The following is a 14857-nucleotide window of genomic DNA, read 5'->3' as shown; positions in this document are numbered from 1 at the left end:
GCGCAGATAGCCCTCGTGTAGCTTTAGCGTAGAAATTACAAAAACAAACAAACAAACAATCTAAGTCTAAGTTCAAGGGAGGTCCAATTCAATCAACACTTTGATCAACGAGTGATTGGGTTATACTAGTAGTATATAAAACTAATATAACCCAATAACACACGTTGATCAAAGTGTAGATTGAACTGGACCACCCCTGAACTTCGGAATACTAAGTTTATTTATTATATCTGCTATTGTGTAGTTATATAATGTGTAAAACTGAATAGTGGCCAATGACGCTTTTTTCATCACTTCACCTATCCAGTGTATAGGTTTTTCTAATAATGGCCACAAATCACTTTCACACCAACTGTATGTTTGGTCTGTTTATATTTTGCAAATACAAAAGCAAAGCAAACTTTTTTTATATGTAAAGAATAAATTACACTATTCTATTTCTCAATTTTTTCTTCTTTTTTTTTTGAAAATAAATCTATAAATTGCTTTTTGTACTTAGAATATTTATTTAAACACAACAGAAGACGTTGAAATGTTTGTCCTTTTCTTTAGACTTATCTGTGTATTATCTGTTCCGTCGTGATCATCAGTCCTGTACTCCACTTGATTAACAGATACAGCAAATACTACGAATATCACCAGCTAGTGAACAATAAAGGACTTTTCCAGCTTTCCAACTGCTATTGGTATTGTTTTGGTTCGCTTATTTTGCAAGGTAAAGCCTAACTTCTGAATACGTAGCTATAAATTAAACTAAAATGATTTTGGATGACAGATGTCATCGTCTATTGGGGTAGGGTTTACAAACGTGGTTACTTATTAGGAGGGTCAAAACACTCTAAAAAAATGGAACCTCCTGCATGCGTTGCCATCTAGAGTTCTTCTTGTTGACAATAGGAGGTTAAGCAATTTCGGACCTGTGCTATGACGTAATGCTTGGTCTTCAGAGAAAATTGATTATGTCATTGTTGACAATGGTAAGTCGGAAATGCTCAGACAGGAGGAGTAATTCAGCGAGGAGGTCCTCCCAACTCATAACATTTCAATACACAAGAAGAACGAGAAGGATATAGAGTGAGAATATCTGACGAATTTAACTGCTGTTTTAAGAAACATGCTCTCATTTTTAGCCTTGAGGCCGTTATAACATGCAGTCAGTTCCACTACTCTTTGGTAAAGAATAGACACAGTTGCTGGTGGGTTGAGTTGAAGGATGACAGATAGTCAAGAACTTTAAAATTAAGGACAGCTAGCGCAGATAGCTCTCCAGTAACTTCGCATTAAATTCAACAAGAAAATTAACAAATAACTAAACGGAATGCGACACCAAGCGACAAAAGCTGCTCCATGAAAATCACACTTAAGATCAGAAAAAGAAACATATCAGACATCTCGTTCTTCAAGTTTATTATGATAAAGTTGTATATCAAACTCAAAAGGACTAAAATTTAATTTCATAGGGCTAAAATTCTGTAGCCATTTGTCCGAAAGGGGCCTAAAAATCTCCCGAAACACGTCTTCAAAAATCTGACGAATAGAAAGGCATAAAATGTCTATGTTATCCATTGTTTAAATATTGCATAGTCTTTCCTGGAAAATTCACTCTAATTACCAAGATTGGGTTCCAATCCTTTGTCAGAAGTCGTTGTGTTTAATGTTTATCCCAATTCTTTAGAACTTGGTTGAATTTAAAGAAGTTAAGCTTTTGAAATGGCAAAAACTTCAAACGTCACAACCAGAGGACTCCCAATACATCAAGTAAATGTTTCTAGTTAAATTAACCAAGGACCCACTAGTAGATAATTTTGAGTGAGGATGAAAAATAAATGCTAACCAAACAATGAAAGCAAAATTCCTTTCTCGTCTGTATCATATTTCTTTCGATAGATGTCGCTAGTTTATCTTGCAGAGGCAATTTTTCATTCTGGATTTTTGATTGAGCTTTTAAACTTTCTAAAATATAATTTTTATAGATGTATTTACATGAATTAATAAATAACATGCACTGTCTTGAAGGTTGAACGTACTAGATTTTCCGTGTTTGGAAGTCAGTCATCAAAAATTTCTATCGTCTGGTAAGTGAGGACGAGACGTTTCAGGCAGGTAAATTCATCTCCGTCTTAATTTTAAGAAAATATATCTATCTGTTCTTTCAAAACTATTCTCTATAAACTTTCTATAATACACTTTTATACATAATATTTTCACATCATCAACTAATTATTCACTGTCGTGAAGATTGAACTTTCTTGGTGTAAAGTGTGGGTTTTTTCTCGCTGGCACACCCAAAAGTTGGACGTAACAATTCATCTTCAAGTTGAAATCTCAATTGTTCAACGAGGAAACGGTCGTATTCTTCATTTCATTTTTCAGTGTGATACGTAGCAATTCATAGCATTTTGAAGCCAGAGATTGGAGTTTTATTCATACTTCAGCGCTACTAGCTGATAACTAACTCGTCAATGATACCATACCATTGATCGTCATTGGCCAGTTATGATTGAGTTATCTGATCTCCCACAGTCAACAATGACATCATTCATTCTGCACATTTGCATAGAACTTTCAAGTCATAGAAATGTTTATTTTATTTAGAAAATATATTTTGACTAAACACGCTTTTGTATATACATGTATTTGTAAAATAGAGTATTATACTATAATGCTATTGTTTTATACAGACTGCTTCAGTATATTTGTTACAAGTTCATTATTATTTGAGAAAACTGATACTTTTCAGTAATTTTGCTTTACTTCAAGCTTTTTACGCATTACAATTTCTTGTATTTTGTGCCATTTGCATGGTCTATAAAGCATATTACAATTTAATGGTTTACAGTCTGAGAAATAACAAAACAGCTTAAATTAATATAGGAATTCCTCGATTTCTGTTCTAAAGGATGTGGAGTGACTTTCAAGATTCAAGTCTGGTGCATTTGTAATTGTAATCATTATTTGGACTGCAGATATTAGGTAACTTTATGAAAAGAGCTTATAAGTAAATAATTTTTTCTTGCTATAATTCGCTTTAGAATATATACCTATGTCACTTTATTTTCATCTAGGTGGCGTGCATTTACCCAAAGCAGCATCTGGGAGAGTGTTGATCAGTTTCTGGTGGTTTTTTGTTATCATTGTAGTAACAACGTATAGTGGCAGCCTGGTAGCATTCCTAACTTTTCCTAAACTTCACAATCCTGTAAATAGTCTTCAAGACATTCTTGATCAAAAACAATATCTGAAATGGGGAGTGTTTGAAGGAGAAGCAATTATCGAGTATCTCAAGGTAAGCAAAATGATCTGATTGATTGTTTGGGCTTTGTTGAACAAAGCTCCAGGCCATTTGCGCTAGTTTTGTTTTATGTCAGTTAAATTAGAAAAATAAAAAAGCAAGATAAAATGCGGAAGAGAGTATAAAATAACCATTGTTGTTGGTTGGGGCACAAAGCATCAAACAGTCTGTACTAATGGTAAAAACAATAAAAAATGGGTGTAAAACATGACAAAAAGTAGATAAAAGGAATATGCTAAAAAGTTATCTTTTTTGGGGGGAAACAAGGTTAAAAAAGTAAATTGAATTAAAAGAGACAATGGCTAGTAAAAACCTAAAAACGTGATTAGTCTGGACAGTATTACTGTTGTCAATGGCACTATTCAACGTCAAAGGCAAACCTCGAGATAAAATATTACTAAAATGATGATGCTGTTTGTAGTCGTAGCGCTGGCAAGAAAAGTAAAAAGTGGGTAACTGTGACTCGAGTGTTACAAAGGCCACACATTGGCGGATCAATCCCTTGATAAAGAAATCGATGAGTTATGAAAATGTGGCCAATGTGGAGACTGGATAAGACAACTACCTTTCTCCGATTCCTATGTAATCTAGACGGCTAAATAATAACAAGATAGTTTATTTGAAAAACTTGTTGTAATGTTTCTCACCCCAAATCGACTGCTAATTGGCGTTTAGCCTTGTTTTGATGATACGCCTGAAGTCCACATAGTGATTGGTAGGGCTGTGACTTTACCAGAGCAGACAGATTTTGCTGCGGTGACAGGAGGCTTATTTTTTCAAATATCAACATGGCAAGGAACTCAGAAACAATTGAAGAGCGATAGATGACACCAAAAAATGATCTAGTATTTTCTCAATGTCCAAGAGAACTAGGTGAGAACTCATGTTAAGCAATTTCAGAGTCTTTAAAGAGCTAGGCGATTAAGTATAGATTGTACAAATAGATTAGCTTCAACGTGATCCATAGCAAGAAAAATGGCATATAACTCAAAAGGGAACACAGAGCACAGAGCCACAGGAAGCCATAGCGGAGTCCACGTAGTCACATGATGTCGAACCAGCCGTAAAAATTAAAATAGAGGACAAATTCGAAAAAATAATACTTCAAGTCAGGAGTATCCAACTTCTTCAAAGCATTGTCACAAGTGCTTAGAAAAAGGAGATCATAATAGCTCTGTGTCGTGCTTTTAGAAAATCCTTTGCCTGCCAACTCCAGTTAAAAACAACCAGAACATGAGCAAAAGAGGCAGGAGAGAGATGGCGCAACATCTCATAGTGAATGCCATCTGACCCATTTGATGAATTTCCAGTCCAAGATAGAGCAATTTTAAGTTCCATCTTAGTAAATGGTCGATTATAATCATAGAGACTATCAGCTCAAAAAGGTGGTGGTGATAACTTGATAGCCAAGAAGGTAGAAGGAAAGTTTGATGAGCTGTAAAAGCGAGAAAGAAAGAACTCCCCAGTGGTGTTGAAAGTACCTTGTAAACCATTGGACTACAAAATAAGAAGGAAGGTATACTTCTACTTACCTTTAGAATATTTACCAATATGACCTTGAACTAATGGTGGAACAGATACTGGAAGTGAACGTAATTCAATATTCCTTCTGGGTTTGACATCTGACTTGCTAGGAATGGACACGAGCCTGCTGGTTGGGAAGAGTGCGATATATGCTGAAGATATCCCAATCCAGTTTCTAAGCATTCCGTGTCCGTTGGCAGCCAGGAGAATATCTGGTACAAGGCTACTGTTGCCAGTGTATCGAGATTTTGGGGATCCTACAAACAGCTGCCTAGAAAGTATACGATCGACCTGGACAATGACACCATCGCCATTGACACCGTCCTATGCCCAAGACAATCCACAAGATAAATATTTTAAAAATGATACCACATGTAGTGTTTTTTTTTTCAGTTAAGCAATTTGTTTACCATTCTGGTATTTTGAATTTATAGGGTTAATATTGACTATGCACTTAATAGTATGATCGAAATACTAGGGGAATTGTAAATGCTGTAAAGTTTATGTTTACATTTTTCACTTAGATCTTCTTCTTTGTGACTCACATCAAAATATCATTTTGTTTTTCCTTTACCAATAGTATGCTCCTTCTGGAGGACTGAAAGAATTAAACAATGGGTTAAATTTTTTCAAGTACACTGATGAAGCAGAAGTCCTTCGTCAAGTTAGGGATGAGAACTTCGTTCTTATAGGAGCGAAGTCCAGATTAATGGCAATTATCAAGAGGGAACTTTCTCGCACCAAGAAATGTGAATATATTCTGGGAAAAGAAAACATTTTGTATGAATCTCTGTCTATGGCTGTTCCAGAAAATTGGCCCTACTTGGATGAATTTAATGAGGAGTAAGTATTGGTTTAGATTATATCATGCTGAGGTAAGTATGCTCATACATTTAAATGTACAATATAACACAAAATACAAAGTTAGTTGAGAGACATATGTGCATTTGTAACTTCAGTAATACGGGGTCTGTAGAATTTTATGAAAGTTACAAAGTCGGTATACCAGTGTTAGTTAAAAGTACCAGTGACTAGACTGACATGATACTTTTCGTTGTTGTTACAAGGCTTTTTGACGCATAGCAACAAAAGCTATTTGTACTAAAAAATATCATTTTTTTGTGCAGAAGAATAAAATGAAGTTAATCGAAATAAGTTGTGTGTATACAAAATAAGTGTCGTTGATGTTGTTTGGGGCTTATTGGTGCAAAGCTACGGGGCTATCTGTGCCAAACAACCGGTAAAAAAATGTAATAAAGTAAAAAGAAAACAAGCTAAAACTAAACAATACCCCAAAACAGGTAAAAATCTTAAATATAATAAAAAAAAGACCGATGGCTCGTAAAAAGTTAAAAACACAATCAAGTTGGACAGTGTCACCATCGTCAATTACACTGTCCAAAGTCAGGGGTAAACCCGTAGAAAGCACATGTCTGAAATGGTGCCGCCGCTCATAATCGTAACGACGGTATGACAGTAAAACGTGGCCTATCGTGAATCGAGTGTCAGAAGAATACGTGCCCTATATAAGACGTATAGGGTATAGGAAAAATGGTTTAAAAATAAACAAAACTGCCAAATTCACCCAAGTAAAACATTCTATTTGGACACCTCATTTTAAAACACATCTACAAATTTCGTAGCGAAGCAGAAGCATACTTAGAGACATCAGTTATAAACTATAGCTGGAATATTTTTGAAAGGAGACTTGCCCCCTCATAGGGGAACTGGGGAAATGAACCAAAATCAAAAGGCGAGGGAGTCTCATCAGCGATTGTTTTAGCACTGATTTACACAATGGGAAAGTACCATGTTTTTCTTTTTAAAAAGAACTGTGTTTATATGTAACTTGTTATTTTATACGAAATTAGAACTACTATATTCTGTACCAATTTTCCATCTGACTGTGGATAAGCATCATAAGCAAAGTAAATCAAATGTTTTCCATCACATTTAAAAGTGTGTAGGTTTACAATCATTTTGTGGGGCTGTTCTAAGAACCATCACAAGTCCAAAAGAAATAGAAGAAGAAAAACACCTTACGTACAATTGCCTGTTTTCTTTGTCGACAGCCCCAGATTAGGGTTAAAAACTAGCTGAAATGAAGTAAAGTTTAGTGAAAATCCGTTTGATATCTTTAGCTTATTAATTACCAAGTTGATTATTTAGATATCTGCCATTAAACAAATATTGATTTTAAGCACATCAGACCTAGAAAAATGGTCTATGTGACTTTTATAAACATAAAGATTGTTTACAAATTACATTTAATGCACATCAAAGGAACCATTTGAACATTCATGATTTACTGTAAAACAAAATAACTTATAAATGCAAATCTAGGTTGTAGATATACAACTAACCATACCTACCAAATTCAGACCGAACGTATTACGTTTCTTAAAGTACTCAGCACATGAAAATATATTGAATATTATTTTCATTTAATTGAATTGTAATATATTTACATATTTTGTCAATAATTTTAATGTTTGTGATTAAATAAAAGTTATGATAAAATATCGACTTAAGTCAAACTGCTGACGGATAATGGTGTGTAACCCTTTTAAAAAATTATCATTTATAACTGTCTACATATCTCTTAAGTTTTAAAACAAGATTATATGGCTGTATCCAAAATATAAATTAAGAAACTATTATGTGACGAAATAAAAATACTTATGACGTTTGTCACTCCATATTCTTCGCAGGATCGCGCGTTATATGGAATCTGGCTTGATAATGAAGTGGCGAAGTAATTACTACTCGGAAGAAAATCAGTGCACCATGATATCGAAGCCACAGGCTGGGGATACAAGAGTCATCGGCATTACTCACCTCACCGCTTGTTTGTACGTCTTAGGCATCGGGTTCAGCACGAGCCTCTGCTTTCTCATCATCGAGCTTATTTACGTGGCATATATCAAGTCTATGAATAATGCATATTGTTCTGGATGTACGTCACTTCAACGTCTGATAATTTTGAATAACTTGAGACGTAAGATTTATCCATCAATAAGACCTCAGAGAGACCAGTCTTTGTTCTCCAAACGTTTTGCCTCCCAGGAAGGAAGAATGTAATTATTTCCTATTGTGTAACGTATTCACGTTCCAATTGATCCAAATGTCTGTAGCATTTACACACTGCATGTTTATTCCATGTTTTGTTATCTAAACAAAAATCCCAGGATAAGATATTTATACGTTTTCGTTCCCTCATGCCTTTCCCTCCGAGTTTCGTCTTCTCATCCCCCCCATAGGCTGTTCGCAATTTTTTTCTGGGTAAACTATATTTTATACGTTTGTTACTAGTGAAAAATAGTAAGCTACAAATACATGAGCATGTGTGCTTTAAATTGTGAAAAATTTAACTACACTTGTCAAAAACAAAGTTATAATAATCTATTGTAGACCTTAATGACCCCATTATTCGTGATTGTTCTAACGTTTAGAATGCCATGTGGGTGATATCCTCATTTAGGTTTTGTTTTGTAATCAATATACTTCTGACATATTTCTCGTTTCAGGGAATATCAAGAGGTTTTGTGATACAATTGCATATTCGAAATAATTATAACAAAAAGCATAAGAAAAAACGACCGTCTATCAAGCCTGAGATTACTCTACACGCAAGATTTTACACTATATGAAAAATATGGAAGTCAAAAGCAATGGAAAAAAATCTTGTTTTCATTGTCTATAATTATTTGTACAATTTTATTTGTATTCTTTCTTCAGTATTTTCAATGCTTAGACAAGAATCTTATTCGCGACACTTTTTAGACTCTGCACACTGTCTTAGGTGAACCTCCATAAGAATAACTCAAGAGACCGTGTGGTACTTGTGAATGGTTCCAGAAATGTACCGTTGAACTTATTTCTGATGTTCAAATATTTCATTCAAGATTATGTTTATTAGATAGAAAAGGCAACGATAAACCAATCTACCCGCTCGTGAATTTGAAAAGAAAATTATAGTATTTTTTTGTACAAAGAAGAAAACGTCGCAGGACTTGATATTCATACAATGGAGTTACAGAACGAATACAAAAAAATCCTTTTTCAAAATTTTTCCGAACAGTTTGCTTTGAAATGTGGTAGTTTTACACTGATACACAGTTATCCATACTATCTCTGTCAGGCATCGATTGACATTTGTGAACTTTTGAATATATTTCTGCCCAGAATCAAATCAGTTACGGTTTTTTGTCTAGTTCTAGGTTTCCTGCCTCCAGTGTTGAATGGCATACAGCAATATTGCACGAATCATTGTTTCACAGCCTTGTGTTTCTACTTTCTGTATTTACATAATTCCATTGAAACTTAGCTAAGATACCTTGAAGTTTTGTGGTTTTGAAAATTTTAAAGTTGGTTGTTGGTTATGGCTTTATGGCGCAAAGCAACGAGACTATATATATATATATATATTGAACATTGCCCGTAAATTATGTTAAAAATTAAATTGAATGAAAAAGATGGATGACTCATAAAAAGCTAAAAATGCGATTTTTTGTTGTTGTCGGTTTAAAGGCGCAAAGCATATGGGCCACCTGCGCTAAACAGTCTATTAATAAGGGGCACAAAATTACATATGGAAAAAATAAAAGAATAAACTAATACATGTCAGCTTTCTTGTGAAAGAAGAAATGGTTTTGTTTAATAGATTTCAAAGACAGACGTTAACAAATGTAAGTATGATTATATACTTTCCGATTAAGGTAGACGTAAAATTTTCAAAACATCGTCCATATTTGATCCTCAGAGGCAAACTAACCATTCAGAATTAACACAAAAAAATGTTTACGCTCGTCATGAGCAAACAAAGTTGTATAAATAATGTTGACTGTTTGTGCTAACCGAATACCGTAATTTGAAATACAATTAAACATTTTGAAAGAACAATGTTCTATGATAAGAGAGAATATTATGTTTGCTTTAAAAGGTCAATGCTTCTGACTCAACTGAGTGTTGTTATTAGTCATGTTCCTCATTGCTATTCTTTAAGTTAACCTTTTAAACTGTCTTAGTCTTGTGCCATTAAATCTGATGTAGATGCCATAAGCTGTTCAGCTGAACTGATGCTGTGGTTACTCTCCGTAGATCTTTGCTGCTTAAAAAGGGCATTATTCAGAAAGCTTTGGAAATGGTCATATCCTTGGAAACCTAACTTTAACTTCCCATCAAAAAATTGTTCAGTCGCAAAATCAGAATGTGATCCACCATTAATATACCCTGGTGAGAAACTTTCAGAACTATGGTAAACATGCGGTATGTGATTGGAAGACGATTCGACATCACCATAAATTCCCCCACTGATGATATCAAAATTACCACTTCCAAGTGGCCTGTAACCATACCTCCGAGCTTCAGAAGCGTGGAAAATGGATAAGGGAGGAACTCGGCTTTCCACAAGAAAATCTATTCTAGGTTTGCTGTCACTGCTAGAATGATATGGTTTTCCATGTCCTAATGGTGGTCCATTGAACCACTCACCATTATGTTGACGTCCTCCATAATTTCCAAAGAATGGGTTTTGCCCATGGAATCCTCGATTCTCATGAAACCTATAAGATCCCAAGACTGGAAGAAATTCAGTAGCAGCCTTAATATGGTTAACATCAGATATTAATGAATATTGGAATTGAGGCATAATAATTTCACTGTGAACATTAAAACGATCATCTACTTTGGAATAATTATTTAAACTTTCATTTACATTGCTTTTAGAAATAGACCTTTCACTTCGCCATAATCTACTATCCACTGGTCGAATCACACTGAATTGTGAATTTCTAAATCCTTTTTGCACACTTGGTCTTTTTAATGCCAAAAATTCTGCTTGTGAATATAAAAATCTATTTCCTTTGTTGGAAGCTGAAAACTGATCTCTTTGTGTTGATGAAGAATCTTGAGGGTTAAATGCTTTTAGCAAGGAGTGAAAATTTTGACGTTGATTCAATCCAGGAAATTGTTTAGTAGCTAACATGGTCTTAGCACCAAAGTCTTTAAAAACCTGCAGTCTAGAATGAGGGTTTCTACTTAGTGTTCTTGTTGCTGTAGAAATTGGTTGATTTTCATATTTTCCCAGTACTTCTGCTTGATCAATAAACTTGATTGCTTGAAAAGGAATATTTGATACCTCGTCCTTATCAGTGTTTTCATACACAGTTCCAGCCTGTCTTTATCTATAGGTCTGTAAGTGTTAAGGAAACTAGCTCCATTGAAGGAAACATCACGTTGAAAGTCCCCACTAAACTGTTTCACAGTGATTCCACCAGGAGCTGAATATGCTGGTAAACCATCTTGTGTTTGAAGGACAGAAACTAGATCTGTTGGGCCATATGTTCCATGTTGATTATTTATATCATCTGTGTGTTGACGTTTAATCATTAAACTCGATGGAGTGTCTTCAGATGATTCATTTCTATCGTCAATGAGACGGAGAATGTTATTTCTACTTTGAGGAAGATCCTGTCTTATTTGTGGTGGTAAATGAGGAATGTCTTCAAAACGTTTGGTAGCATTAGAAGTACGATATTCGGAAAAACTCCTATTATAAGGAAAATAATTCTTGATTCGTTTTTTTACTTTCGACAAAAGTCCAACTTGTACATTATTAGACCGAGAACGAAAAGCATCATTTTCAAAGCCTAGTTTCTCCGAACCTCCAAGATCAAAGAGATTATCAAAGGATCCTAAATTTTGAAGATAACTGTTTGAGTTTCCATGATTAGCAGCTTGCAGTCGAAGAGGACCTCTCGAGGTCGGAACCACAAGAGAAAAATTGTTTGGCTGAGGAGTTTTGGGGATCTCGTCCTCTTCATAGATCACTTGGCGCTTTTCTACAGAGAACATACATAAAAATATAATAATGCTTGCAAAAATACTTGTATCAATAGAAATTTTAGCAGCTACATTTTTTTTTATATTTCTGTTCAAATAGAAATGTTAGCAAGCTTAACTAGCGTGTCGAAATATACGTGTCCACATTTTGCGAAAACTGTAAAATCTTGTCAGTCTTAATGTCCTGATGCTGACTATATTGGTACACTTCAAATTATCTTGTTTTATCTGTTTGTTTGTTTTAGCGCAAAGCCACATTGGAATATTGACTGTGTCCACCGTGGGGGAAACAAATCGCGAATTTTAGCGTTGCAAGTCCCGCTGGGGAATAATTTTCTTGGTTTTGTCATTTCTGGTTACATTCTTCTTGCGAAAATTATTGAAATAGAGTTGCTGTTGTCAGAAGGAAAATGAACAACAATGCAGACTTAAAGCTCAATGCAGAAATAAACAAAATTTGCATTAATCTCCATTGGAATATTTTTAACAGGAAGAAATCAAGGCAAAAATAAGAGATATTGGTTTGTAAGAGTTTATTGTCGTAAAGCTTCTATGCCAACCAACCAACATTAATTGAGGTAAAATATTAATAAAAGCAAAAATAAAATGTGGTAAAAAGTAAAACAAGAAAAGAAACCGAAATAGGACATTACCCAGAAATTATGCTAAAAACTAAATAGAATTAAAAAAGTCAATCCGGCAGTGTCGCCAATGGCTGTCCAACGTCGAAGATAAACCCAGAGGGTGAAAAAAACATGCTTAAAATAGTGCCGCCGGTGGCAGTAGTAACATAAGTGACAGTCAGCGGTTTTCCTTCCATGTGTTTAGGTAGGCTACAGATATCTTGCAGCTGTTTTTTTTTAGATAGTCTACAGGTAAGTGGTCAACAAGTCGAGTTTATACATTACAATACAGCTTTCATTACATGAAGACTATATAGTAGACTAGTAATTTAAAGTGTGTCCGGGAAAAAAAATACACGGCCGTATATCTATCATTTCATATCTGTTCCTTACAAGTTTCCACATTTCTTGATCAATCAGCACCAAACTTGATTCAGTGATACAGGATGACACGAGGAAAGTCATGAAGGGGGTGTGGGTTGGAGGCTCCATCTAATTTCAGAATGATAGAATTCTTGAAAGAGTTCGTCTTTTATTTCAGTATTGGTACCTTTATGTATTTTTACTGCACTTTTAATGTTTATTATGTTAAGGAAAAAATAGAAGCACAATTTCCTATCATTTGTTACAAACGAGTTATTTCACATGTCCAACGGACGGGTATTCCAGCTAGTCTACTATAAAACTTGCATATACCGCTAAGTATTTCCAAATGCAGCTCCTTTATAATATCGAGATACGCAAACATTCAGCTTATTAGCGTATTTTGGGATGCAATAGCTAGATGTTAAAGACAAACCAAGACTGGGAAAACTATAATACTTATAAGTAGATGACGCTAACGTGTAGTAGACGTGACGAAGTAATCAGTGATTCAGATGATTGTTTTACAATGTTTTTGTGATTGTAAGTTATATCATCATTATTATTGTGTAGCAGTGAAAGAAATAAATTATAGAAAATTAAGTAAAGAAAAGAAAAAGAATTATAAATGTCCAAATAGTAAAAAAACAGGATCGTTCATTTCCAATTCAAAAAATTAGTCCTAAGTAGGTGGAAATAACAACGTTACGTGATATTGAGAGTGCTGAAACCAGTCAAGGTGACCATCAAGTAGATAAAAATGTTGGACAATACTTGTGAAGGTAAAATGTTTGAACATTTGATAAAATTAAAACTAAACTATTGGAAATAAATAAACAGAACGTGTGTGAATTCAGACAGGAAACCTTCATGTGTAAAGCTGAAATGAACGATCTTAAAACAATATATTTTTGTTCAAACAAAATTATTGAATTCATATTATATAAATGATGTCAAAAATAATGGCTAATATAAAGGAAATTAAACAACAAAATCAGGAACTAGTCCTAGTTCAAAACAAAAATATGCAACAGGAAATCAACATCTTAAAAGAACAAGTAATTGAACTTCAACAGTATTTAGGAAATATGAATATCGAAATTCAAGGAGTACCAGAAGTACATGAAGAGAATATTAGAGAAATTCTTCAAGTAGTTGCAAAGGCAGATAATATCACTGTAGAAGATAAAGATATTCAAATAGCCCATAGAGTAACACCAGGAAACATAAAAAATAAACTAAGCCTATTATCGTACAAATTTCGAACAACAAAGAGTTTCAACAAAGAGTGAAGAAAGTTATCAAAACGACTGATATAAATGAACAATATAAATAAGGTCTAGTGTTTATAAATGAACATCTAATACCTGAATTTAAAAAAAAAATCTACAACTACAAACGCTGCTAGAAATAAAAATTATAAGTATATTTGGATTAAAGAAGGAACAATTCTATCAAGACGATCAGAAGATGAACAGGTAATAAGAATTAAAAGAGAGCAGGATTTAACTAAGTTTATAAGATGGTGTTAAGAAAAGAATATATTCGATATTATCATAAATGGTGATTCACGAATCGATAATCCGTATAAGAATGATTTATTTGTTAGTTCAAATATGATTAATGTAATACAAATGAATATACGTAGTCTAAATAAGAATTTTTATTTTTTTTTATCTACAATTAATTCCACAGAAAATACATATAGTACTTACAGAAATCTGGGACAGAAATGAGTTAAATTTGTGTAATATAAAGGGGTATAAAAATAATATGAGGTTAGAGATTATAATAAATCTGGAGATACTTTAGTATTTGTAAGCAATGGAATAAATGCACAAAAAGAAACTTGAATTTAATACAGCTGAAGTAGTAAACATATAATGCACATATCAAAAAACAAAATTGTTTTAGTTGTTTAATGTAATTGTGTATACTATTTTGATGAGATTTATAAATTGTTATAACACTGAATTTGAATTGAAAATAAGATATGTACATTGTAGGAGGCAAATATAAATATTAAATCTGAAGAGAATGATGTGAAAAATATAAAAATATGTTAGCTGCTTTTGGCTTCTATCCTTGTATTCAAACTACAACTAAAGCACAGTCAAATGCATGTCTCGACCATATTTATATTAGAACAAATAAAATAGATTCTATACAGAGAGAAAAAGTTTAAACCATGGATGGCAAATGTATTATTACA

The 14857-nt window shown here is 33.7% G+C and overlaps 1 protein-coding gene across 1 annotated transcript in view; it reads left to right on the top strand.

The window, feature by feature from the left end:
- LOC106459661 (ionotropic receptor 93a-like) overlaps positions 1-9216 on the top strand; it is a 41574-nt gene extending 32358 nt beyond the window's left edge. The window contains exons 10-13 of the mRNA XM_022386194.1: positions 553-715; positions 3066-3286; positions 5397-5659; positions 7528-9216. Of these exons, the coding sequence (XP_022241902.1) occupies positions 553-715; positions 3066-3286; positions 5397-5659; positions 7528-7897 (1017 nt within the window). The 3' untranslated portion in view covers positions 7898-9216. The remainder of the gene's footprint in view (positions 1-552; positions 716-3065; positions 3287-5396; positions 5660-7527) is intronic.
- The last annotated feature ends 5641 nt before the right edge of the window (positions 9217-14857 follow it).

This window comes from Limulus polyphemus, unplaced genomic scaffold (genome assembly GCF_000517525.1).
Source record: "Limulus polyphemus unplaced genomic scaffold, Limulus_polyphemus-2.1.2 Scaffold645, whole genome shotgun sequence".
Classification (NCBI taxonomy): domain Eukaryota; kingdom Metazoa; phylum Arthropoda; class Merostomata; order Xiphosura; family Limulidae; genus Limulus; species Limulus polyphemus.
Note: the sequence above shows the minus strand (reverse complement) of the source record. Positions and strands in the feature narration are given on the sequence as shown.